The 12230-nt window shown below is 36.3% G+C and overlaps 1 protein-coding gene across 2 annotated transcripts in view; it reads right to left on the reverse strand.

The window, feature by feature from the left end:
* Positions 1-10001, reverse strand: part of LOC100376550 (97 kDa heat shock protein-like) — a 34001-nt gene extending 24000 nt beyond the window's left edge. Inside the window, exons 1-4 of one of the 2 annotated variants that reach the window (XM_085498045.1) lie at positions 9935-10001; positions 9236-9632; positions 7558-7615; positions 6166-6306 (exon numbers count right to left, since the gene is read on the reverse strand). In XM_085498045.1, the coding sequence (XP_085354171.1) occupies positions 6166-6306; positions 7558-7615; positions 9236-9342 (306 nt within the window). In that variant the 5' untranslated portion in view covers positions 9343-9632; positions 9935-10001. The remainder of the gene's footprint in view (positions 1-6165; positions 6307-7557; positions 7616-9235; positions 9633-9934) is intronic. The other variant, XM_085498046.1, reaches the window with a different exon arrangement.
* Positions 10002-12230: the final 2229 nt, after the last annotated feature.

Consider the following 12230-nt stretch of genomic DNA (forward strand, 5'->3'; position numbering starts at 1 on the left):
AGTTTATAGAAATATAAAATTTATTAACTAAATGCATTTGCTTCACTTTTATTCTTTTCTTGGCCATAATCATAGACTTCAATGGAGTCTAATGACATAATCCAAAAGAAAATGTGTCGCTTACACTAAAAATTGAGAGTCCAATCAGTGATCAGATAGCACTCAAACGTCATTGGGTTCAAGATAGCACTGAGTACCATCCCTGTGATGTCATGCCTAAAAAGCGAATAGACAATCACCAACCCAAGAAGCCAGTAAAACACTAGCCCACTTAGGTTAGTAGAATTGAATACCACAGCCTGATATGAAACCAGGTGCTGATTGGACAGATAACACAAAGCTCAGAGAATGGATTAAGCAGTTCTCATCATTTCACTTGACTCATTTAAAACAGATGAAGATTATTGTGAAGAAATGCCTTTGATACATTAGAATATACTGCTCCAGCTAGCTGCCTAGTTTGATTGTTGGAAAACAGTCTGCTATTTTGATTACATAAAAGTGTTTACGTTTTACACTTGCTGAAATGCGAGATCACATTAATTTTTCCGATTATGTCAGATAAGAAGTTATTCCACATATTTTTCTGTCCACTCCAGTTTACTGTCATGTGACGTTAGTGACAATGTATAAAAAAAAGCCTTGACCACAGTGCAAATTGCAGCATTAAAATGGTATTTAACAATAAGATTATAACAGCAGTAACATATTTTGGCCAGCTTGGCAAATAATCCCAGCATTTACAAAGCACGGAATAAAAGATTCCATCATCTGCGATTGGAATGTCGGCAATCATTTACATAAAACGACTCAGACTGCTTGAGAGGAATATTCAAGTCCCATGATTTCAACCACTGACTGACATAAATCACATAATCGGTATGCAAATTGTGGGAGAATGCAGACATGTGTGTTATAAATATGGCAAAGAGAAATCAAGATAAACCTAGACTCACAAAACACAAGTTTTTTTCTTTCTTTTTTAAATAAAGAAAACAGAAAAAAACATGTGTTTGCTTTGTCAGCAATTGGTGATTACATCATCTTAGCATGAGTCTTCGGTTTTATGTTTGTGCTTTTTCAATGCAGTAGCACGGGAAGTGACAGTTTGACTACTGATATTTCACCAGCAAGGCATGAGGAAAAAGAAATGTCTGAGGTCAGAGGGTTGCCAACCAAATGTTTCATGGACACCAGTGATTATAGACCTTCCAAGAAACGGCGTATAATGAAAAAGCACAAACATAAAACCGAACACTCATGCTAAGATGATGTAATCACCAGTTGCCGACAAAGCAAACGCGCATCAGCCACGACTGTCAAATGTATAGAGAAATTGCCTGAACAGAGATGTTACACAAGAAAACTGATGTGAACAGTGAACTACGACACAAAATCCCAGATGACTTCATAGTCACAGATGAAGATTTCAAAAGTGATGAATGTAGTGCTGAGAATGTCTCAATAGTGACGTTGAATCTTAATTACTTTGCCTCTAGGAGTGGTGAACGAAGGATAGCCAAATATAACATCGATAGTCACAGAAATTATTTACCGATAGCAAGTTATACATGTACTTTAAGTCACTGAACACAACATTACAAGTGGAATACATCTGTAATGCAGAAAATATGACACCAGGCAGATGTGGAGTCACCATGCGTTCTTTTAATTTCCAATATGAGCAACTATGAAAGTTAACACGACTGAAACCCCAACCAGTACAATTCAGTGACGCCCTATATAATTACATAGTTTCTTTTTACACGCAAACACACCGAAAGTGAATTCAGAAACGTGGAAAGTAGATGGGAAATACTGCACGGGTTGTCGTCCCTCAGTGGTTTCAAAGCGATGCTCACGCCGCAAATCTCAATGACCAACTGACTGGATGTCAAGTTGAGCACCACTGCGCATGCGCAAAGTAAATTACAAGATTATTTAGAACGTTAATGCATTTGACCTGTCACACACCAAACATGTTTGTCTAGTTACATGTCACAACAATCCCCATATTTGCATGTTTTTTTTTTCTTTTTACTTCAGTCATGTCTTCAGTCAGTAACCTTAAACTGCTTGTAATGTGATTTTAATTGGGCAGCATTAAATAGCAAGTGAAAATGTATATTATTATGCAGTTCTACAGGTTGTTGTAATTAGACCTCTATCAGTCTTGATTGACTCCTCATTACTGGGCAACAATAAAGTGTGCATCTCATTCATGTGCACCACTGTAGTTAATTCTTGTGTCTTTCATGTCAGTGCAGATATGCTCCAAACATGCATACACAGAAAACCGGTAGTCACCATGCATGTACACTCAAAATCTTCAAGTAGCATTATTTTGAGATCCAGAAATCATTTTTAAGATCACTTTTGATTATGTATATTCAAGATGCTGTCAAATATACAGTAACCAAAACAAATTGCAGCACCTCCCCTGTAAGGCATTGTTGTTGTTGCCAGGGAGAAGTAGTGTCAAAACCTTCAAACTGACAGAAAGATACAACTCAAATGGGTCTATGATACATTTAGTAGTGAACTATTTGGTAGAAGGAACATTTGATCGATTACAACAGTATAATCACATAAACCACACTACTGTACCTCTTGCACGATTCATGTTTAAAGACGTGCACGGAAGACCCGACTATAAATGTTTGTGACAGAAGAGAATTTACAAATACAAGATGAAAGACAGGAGTGCATTTCTTCTTCTGACTGTATTATCAGTATGCAGCTTAACATTATTGCTGGTGTTTCTAGGGGTATCTAACATTCCACGAATACCAATATGGACTTTAGGAAAAATACCTGTTGTTAGCACTCTACGTGAAGTTAGACAGTTAAGCGTGGAGACGGATCTTGATGCTTTAGAAGATGTAAAACAGGCACTGTATTCATTGCTTGGTAGAAACTACACTGTTAAGTGTTACAACTCAACAAGGTGTGTATTTGCAATTAACTCGGAATCGGAGTACATAAAAGTATTAAACAACATTAATTTGACAAAATACATGTACCTACAAGCAGCCTGTTGGCTGATATAGCTCTGCAGTTTTTGGTGCATTATGGGAAAGAAATATCATAGGTAAAATGCTGCGACATGCATGCTTCTTAATGAACACTAGCCATGAATAGAAACATGAATACTTCGGGTGACTACCCTACCATTATATATACATACTAATTTCTAACAGTTTAACTCTTTGAATGCAAAATTTTAGCGAAAACATTTTTTTTATTTCAATTATTTCTTAATTTTAGATCCAATGAACATAATTTCTCATTGGCTACTGGTTTCCGAGGTTATAGGTCCTGATCAGCATTTTGGTGAGGGGGGGGGGGGTCGCACAAATAATTATCTTGTGAAAGGCAGCAACAACAAAATGAGAAAGAAGTGACATAAAGACTTTTTTGTAGTGGTATCAACAAAAATCAGTTAAACTGATGTTAAACAAGTACACAGCTTGGAGAAAAGAATATCCATCTCAGGATTTCTATGTTATAAATCCAAGATCTCTATGGTATGCATGGGATGCTGCAGAGTACTTCAATAAAGGAAGCCCCATCAAAAAAATCATTCCGTCATCAGGATTCACAGGTTAATTGAGTTTATTATTTATTTAATTCTATCAAGACTGTTTTATCTTTGCGACTGGTGTAAATACAGACACTTCTGAATATTATATCGATTTTGAAAATGTGGTATATATTTGAAATGCTGGTTTCTAAACATATCCTGTAAAAGGGTTAATTATTTACTGGGTTTTAATTTGGCTTATTTCGCTGACTGGAAAATGCGCTAAATTAAAACCTAGTGGATATGTAAAATTGAGCATAGAACACGTTATCTAAATGATAAAACCGTGAATTTAAAACCCACTGAATATGCCTGAAATGCTAAATCAGTGAAATTTAAACACAGTGAAAATTAGTCATTTTACAGTATGCAACTGACTGTAAAATCATGACCCATTAATTTCATGGCAGCTGGGTATGCAAGATCACCAGTGTAGGGTTGCAGCCCATGCATATCCAAGGATTTTTTTTGAACAAGGGAACAGGGGCGCAGTGCCCTCATGCCATGGCCATGTGCCCCTTACCGTGGGGAGCAGATCCTCTGGCAAACATCAAATTCTGATTGACCAGGGATCACATGTAGCCAGTCTTCAACTGTGACCAGTCTGATAGTAATTTTGGCCCCAAGCCATAGAATGCTCTATTTTAACTTACAATTGTCAAAAATTCCACACCCTGGTAGGGAGAACCCTATCTCCCCCCACTTGGTGGCACGCTGAATTGCAGTGCTCCCTCTTGCAGTTTTTTCTAGAAAAACCCGTCATATGTTATCTGTTTGGATACTTTACACATCGGCATTCATGCACTAAGTATTATAATCCAATGGTGACAAGCGAGTAAAAACTACATTATAGCAAGACAACAGGTAGCAATGTTGTGGCAACATTATTAAAAAAAACATGGCATCAGAAATGGCGAAATATACACCATTGAAATGACAATATTGCCATAGTTTTAACCATTATCAACTGTGGAATCTATGTATGACATCTACAATCAATGAAGATCCAATCTGGTGTGTCAATCGACCACACTTCTATCAAATGGTATCACAGACATGGGCAAACAGTATAACCAAGCAGTTTTATCACAGACTCTCATCTGTATTAGTATTTATGTATGGCTGGATGCAGTATGATTTTGTGACCATCCTGCAATTCAACTGATTTGGTTAATACACACAAGATCTTCATCACATGACACCAATAGCATATCCTCATTTTAGAAATCCATGGTTCCACATGGTGATTTCAACATACATAAAATACATAGATTTTATTCACTCTCATTCATTCATTCATTCATATTTCAATGCACACCACTAAATGCATCATAATGGCAGTTTCCCTCTCAAGTATCGTGGTGATAGAATATTAAATAACATTTGTATTTGTATACATGTACAGGATTTCTTATGATGCTTGGCTTATGCGACAAAGTTGACGTGTATGGCTTTGGAATCAACGACACATCCTCCTGTCATTATTATGACAAACCAGGATGCAACACTGCCAGTAAAAGGTGGCATCCACTCCAGGAGAAAGCACTAATTGCCGCAATGCATGATGGACCTACAAGTGACCTAGACAGACATCTTGTTACTGTTAATGGCTTTAAACATATAAACTGTACATGATTTAACACAGTATGTCACCAATAGAAGGAAATAGTTATATAATTATAAGTGCTGTGCCTTCACACATCACATCACAGAGCTCAAGGACCAATATTTAAAGTACACACATGTAGTTGTGGCTAGCATTAAATCAAAGAACTTCCTTGAATATTACAATATGGTTTTATGTTATACTATTGTTCATAAAAACCAGATAGATAAGTCAATGACAAAGTTTGTTTTTTCAGCGACTGTGTGAATTAAAAACAATGAAAGATACTGATAAGATTACAATTAAATGTTGGTGGGGGAGGAGGTTAGTTCAGCTAAGAAATATGGAGTCACTTCAAATCCAGTCAAAGTGACAATTCCTGAAAATATGATTCTCTTGTATGATACAAAATTGTTTAACCCACACATGAACAAGTCAAACACATTTTTTGTGGGCTTAAATAGACTCCATTCAGTCAAAAAGTCATCAAAAAAAAAACAGTGTAACAGTGTACACCAATATATTGTCATGGTACCTAATTTCAACAAAACTTGGCTTCCCACCAACCATTTTCCATCACATCATCAAACAAACTAATGTGCATCAGTGACCCACCTAAAGTGATGTTCATCCTAAGTTTGATTGAATTTAGTCAAGGAATGCCCAAGAAACAGATTATATCATATTCAAATCTTGTGATTTTATTTTATTATGAAAATTAAATTCAATGAATATGAAAATACATAAAGACCAATTTATATCTTGCTATTCAAGTTGAATGCAAAATTGGTCCAGACATGTTTGAGAAATTGCTGATGGAGTGAGTGTAACCATGGTCATTCAACAAACATTCTAGTTTTCTTTGTTGTTTGACGGAGTTTCATATCCTAGGTTTTATGACAGACCAGAATAATATGCAAAATAATAATAATCTAAATAAAACCTCACATGCATTTCACTTTCACATTCCACGTACCTTTATTCCCACACTTCCATCAATCATTTTGCAAATTTCATAGGGAAAATTAACTTTTTCACTTTGTACAAACGGGTCATCAAATTTCCGTCCAAGTAATCGCTTGAATCCATGAACAGTATTCTTCATGTTTGTTGTTGCCTGCAGACAGACAATACAGACGTGTTAGTTTCATGAAAGCAAATCACAATACTGTATCTTATTTCTTACCGTGTCCAAATACCAATATGATTTAAATAAATGCAATTTAAATTTCTAAATACAAATACAAATTATTTTAACTCGTACTGTAAAATACTTTATTTTCACTTGGAATTAATTTTCACTATTTTTGCACTATTCGGTAAAATTAAAATCCAGCGAATATATCTTTTTTCCTATATTTTTCATATTCAACTCATCAAAAATCAGTGAAAATAGATTATACACAAAACACCCAAAAAGTCTTCAGCGAAAATTAATTCCAGCTAAAATAAAGTATTTTACAGTAGATGTTCCAATGAACAGAACGTTTCATCCCAATGGCAAGTAACAGCTGTGGTATTTCTGAAAACAGAAACACACTGGTTTTATACAAACTACACATGTGTACCAAGATTACACAACATTGGTGTAGAAGACAATTTGATTACAAAAACCATAAATATTTTTAAATATCTGTAATATTCAAAATGACAGTTAAGGATTGGGTTTGGCTGTGCGTTGTGCATCATCCAGTTCTGAAAGATGTTCTTTTAAGATTGTTAATTTTTTTGTAAAAATAGGGTGGATTTATTGTTTTTGGACACTTGAGTCTCATTTGTACCAAATTCGGAATTCAAATTTGATGCAGTGATTGGATAATGTATACAATTACACGAGAATAAACATTTAAATGTGCCTGAAGTTTTTGTCAACATTATGATGCATCTATGCTATTGTGGCTGTGAAAACTTTCATACTAAGACTACAAAGTACAGTACAATTTTTTTGGAATGCAACTGTTGAATATTAATATTGTACATAATGAAAACGTCTTGTTTTATGAGAGTAATCAATTCAATGTTTAATTTGAGATACTTAAAGATTTACCTGACTGGTCTTTTTATAATAGATAGAACAATATAGTAACAACATTTTTAGTGATATTTGGCATGGTTTGTGGTTTAAAACTAAAAGAACTATTTACTAGCAAGACATTGCTATATAACAAACCACACACTCCTATTCTACCCCACTGTTGAATGTAAAGCAACTTCAGAATGAGCCATTGGATGCAGTCTGGCCAAACAGCACAACATGATAAAACATTCTATTCAACATTGAACGCAAAATTGATATTTGATTTTCATCTTCATAATCCAAATCCTTCCTTCCTTCGTTTTTGTAAGTCTCTGTCAAAGAACAAATTACCTGGTTCTTAGCAGATACACCCATGAACCTCTGCTTCTCGGCCAAGGAGACATATGCCCTGTATAAATTAGAAAAGTGAGAAAAGTTTATTCATCAATACGAAGATGCCAAAAAAGTTGTGTCAATTTTGCAATCTACCAGTTGGTTACAACAAAACGTTTCACTGCACATCTCTTGATATGGATATGCTGGATAAACATTGTATAAACATTGCTAGTCTAGATCCACAGACTTCTAGTGGCTCAAAGATTGTATGGTGGGCCCATATTTTTTTTTCTAACTATGAGGCTGCCGCTGATTGGCTCTGGGTTAAATTGAGATTTAGGTTCAAATACCCTTGGAAAGAGTTTGAGGTTCTGTGCTTAATGAGAGCCAAACAGTTGGCCAAACATGAGAGAAACAGTTTAGCAGTGAAAGTTTGGTATTTGGTAAATATGTTTTCAAACTTCCATATTTCTTTAGATTCAAGATAGCCACCCCCATATAGTCATTTTATTATCAACTGTACACTGACTTACTGTGAATCAATACATCATTCTAATAAATTACATCCTCTACAGACGAATTGATTATGTGACATAAATGAGTGACACAAAGGCCACACAAAGCGTCATTATTGTTTTGATTTGTAGTCTATATTACAAATGACTATTGACTACACAACCAAACACACTTGTTGACTTGAACGACATTGTTTTCACCTACATACAGGGTGTTAGCCAGCTGACAGTCTACCCACCAACTGGACTGGCAACTTTTTCCCATTTTCCGCTTTTTCGTATTGTTCTTTGATAATTATATTTCCAAAATATATCCAAAACCATCTATATTTTTCATGAAGTTGAATTGTCTTAGACTGGCAGTTGCAAATTCCTGGCTAATAGCCTGCCCACATATGGTTTTTGACATCACAGTAGCATTTCATCACTAGATGTTGCAATTTATAAGAATGATGTATCACAAAGATGAGACATCTAGCAAATCAAAAGATCTCTACATTTAGTTCATACATGTACCAAATTAAATTTGCAGAATTTAAGAATAATTTGATTTAGAATTTCTGTAGGCTGCTAAGCCAGAAACTTAGTTTTTCTTTCAGTGTGAATTCTGGTGAAACCCAGCCTGTGCTTGAATTGCACATGCTTTGTTCATTAACCCTAACCCTACACAAATCAAACATGCTGTGTAACTCTATATTCCTTCACCATACCTAATCACCAACAGAATACTGCTGATGAAGACTCGTACTATTTTCTTCTCGAATTAAACTTCCAAGTTTGTTTGTTTTTTAAATAACTCCTCATTCCCAAAATCGTGCGACTTGAAACCTTAAACAAAGTTGTCCACTGTACTGTATTAGATCGAATAGCCCCGAAAACCACTGACGCCTACACAAGACGTATTCCGTTTTATTCAGCATAAATTGACGATTTTCAAATGATGTAGTCTAACTGGATTGAGTAATTATGTTTATACGTTATTCTTCTTTAAAAAAAAAACTGGGCGAAGCACTTCTTTTCGTTAACAATTCCTCCAGCCGACGTTCAAAAATCTTTGTGTAAGGGACATCGATACAAAATGAATGAACTGGTTAGACGTACTCGTGGTAAAGACACATACACTAAAATTATAGAAACTGTCAATATATATCAAAGTAAAGAAGCTAATTTATACTTACGGCGTACATCGATCGCTATATTCGTTGGCAATCGTTTCAATACCACCCGATCTTGCTACAGCAATGTAGCAGGACAGAGTCCCGAAATCAAACCCCACGACGGACATGTTTTTAATAAGCACTGCTCACACGTTGTACGGTGGAGTTCAAATAGAATTCGACGAACGAATAACGTTTCTTAGAGTGTACAATATTATCGAAAGTCAATAACCGCTGGTATTCAGCTGCCGAGCGTAGTGGCGTTTCCTGGGCATATATACTGGTGAACCTCCAGAACTTTCTTACCGGCGAAAATTCTAGATCACTCACATGTACCATGACGTCACCTTCGGAAACTGTCGGCTATTTCCGCTTCGATCAGAAGCACGCCACCAACCAATAAATCATCTTACAGACTCTTCATCAAACACGGTTTCGGAATTTGAAAGAAACGTAACGTAATGTTAGAAGAGACGCGATAAGATAAAGTCTCTAAAAACGAATCAGTTTGGTGGTTAATTTTGTCTAATATGCTGTTTAAAGATACACTAGCTGTAACGACCTAGTTTTTTGTATTGCAAACGTGTTCTACATGAATAGCAATTATTTCCGTTCTATTAGCTGAAACTAGTTCAATTATTTGGTACCGGGCCCTTCTGTATGCTTTATAAGCTCGCTAAAAGCACTGAATCAACATCATCAAGTGTTTAGTGTACGTACCCTAAGCTCCGTTTGTTAAACCATCATACGTCATTACTGATTGTTTGCGCGTGCGCAATTCCGAGTACTTCGTTGTGTCGTCACCGGAAGCGCTGTCCCAGCCGACAGGGGGGATTGGCACGAGAGGGCGCCGTCCGATCTGAATGGAACGTTTCGACGTCAGTCGTCCGTAGCCCATCGTCAAAGCAACAACGTCCCATTTACAAACAGATGAAATAATTTCAGCAATTTCTTTACAGAAAAATTCTCTACAAAACTTAGAAACATTTCATAGACAAATACAGGCTCCAAAATTATGTCTATTGCAAAACAATTCAAGCGACAATCAGTTTGACGCCACAATTTCTTGCTGGAGCCTGAGTTCTACGCGTGATTTTATTGCGTTCAAAACTGTTCCATTTCAAACTGCGCATGCACACACACTGTGGTTTCTCGAAATGCATACTAAATAGGTTACTTGTCACTGATAATAGTCACCGAAAACATTTTGAGCAATTTTGAGCAATAGTACTAGAGTGAAATTTAAACATGCCTCTGCATTCTCCATGAATATCACAACTTGCTATGATCAGAGTAAAGAGAAAATCTGTGCTTACTTTCAACAGTTAGCTGGAGTCCGATCAAAAACGTGTCTCAAAAAAAACTTTTACATCATTTTTCCGATTATTTTTTCAGCTCATAACGATAGAATCAGTCAATTTAGAACTAACATGTATGCTATCGGAAAGCATTTTGGCACAATTTTACTGAAAAGACGAGTTTTTCATTGCTCATGAATATTAATTTATGCAAATGAGACGATTATTTCAACCAATCGTGTCATGCAACTCCCCCTCCCCCCTGACGACTCTATTCCACCAGTCATTACTCCGCGCTCGCAATAAAATCACGCGTAGAACTCCATCCGAACCAGCGTAAACTTATTGCAATTTGCGCGATTTGGGCCCAGTTTGTTCTTACAAGCTTTCTAAGTTTCATTTATCATTATTTAGTAAACAGGTCTCTGAAACGATTTAATATATCCGTAAAATACGTGGCAATCGACAATTGACTTCGAAACGTTCGAAATTTCGAACAAACTCCCGGCACACCTAGCGCGATATGCGTCAGATCGGTGTAGAAGACGCCAAACTGCAGCGTCAATGATTGTTGGAGTTCTTCATCTCGTGATCAGTCAGACCACCTAGAAATATGGCGTTGAGTTCGATCGTGAGCATTTTCCACGCATTCGTATCCGCACAGAGATCGATGTAAATTTTATTATAACAGAAGATAAGCAATTTCAAAGATAAATGCAACAAGTTTTCAACCGAAAATAGTTATTTAGAACGCCGTTAGAGACGTTTTCATTACAGCTACTGGGCCTTTAAATAAAGTGAATGTTAAAATAAGTTAGTCTTTGTTTTCAAATTGTACTATTTCAAAATTCGCAATTTTCTGTTAATAAAGTGAGTAAAGATTCTTTTTTGTTCCTGTGTATAGCTTGCATTCTATGAAGAAATGCAGTTAATTTTCTAATTGGTTGCAGTAATTACATTTTCTTTGTTCAATCCTCGGGGGCGGACATCCGGGCATTTTCACCGCCTGGCAACCCGCGGCGGTGAAAACAAAGGCTCAAAACTCGCAGAAAACGGTACTTTGGGGGTGATTGTTGAGACTCCTCTGAACAGTGCAACAAGATTAGCCCTACGTGTGTAACATATATAAATTTGATTGTTATGGATTACTTCAAAGTTGAGTTTGTATTGTTTTCTCGAATTTTCACCGGCTCGACCGGCGTTCCACAGCAGCGCGCACAGAGCCCATAGAAATGCATGGTACAGTGGTGCGCGTCTTAGCAACGTGGAACGTCTGTGACGTAGCTCCGCCCCCGAGGATACAAAGTTTTGGTCTCTTATGTCTACCTTGTTCATTTTGAAGTCTATGTGCATTATGTCAATTTTGCCAAAATGCCTTTCCATATAATAATTTAATGTATGGAACAATTTCTATTTTAAGTCGGTGTTAGTTCTATAAAGCAAAGTGATTTAGCTAATTTGTTGATCTTGGCAACATACATGATGTATTTACTTCCAACCATTATTATTTAGGGTCAAGCCATACTGTATGTTTTTATCATACAAAAAGTATATAATTACTGTTGCTCACGTGAATTAGTGCTATAATATACACTTATTTTGCAGTTTATGTGCAGTGGCGGCGGTACCAGGGGGCGGGCGGGGGTCATCCACCCAAATCAAGTTGAAACCTTTTGTGACAGAAAAATTTACCCTCAAAATGCAGGAAATGGCGTTTC

Source organism: Saccoglossus kowalevskii, chromosome 4, assembly GCF_978046115.1.
Source record: "Saccoglossus kowalevskii chromosome 4, keSacKowa6.1, whole genome shotgun sequence".
Lineage (NCBI taxonomy): Eukaryota > Metazoa > Hemichordata > Enteropneusta > Harrimaniidae > Saccoglossus > Saccoglossus kowalevskii.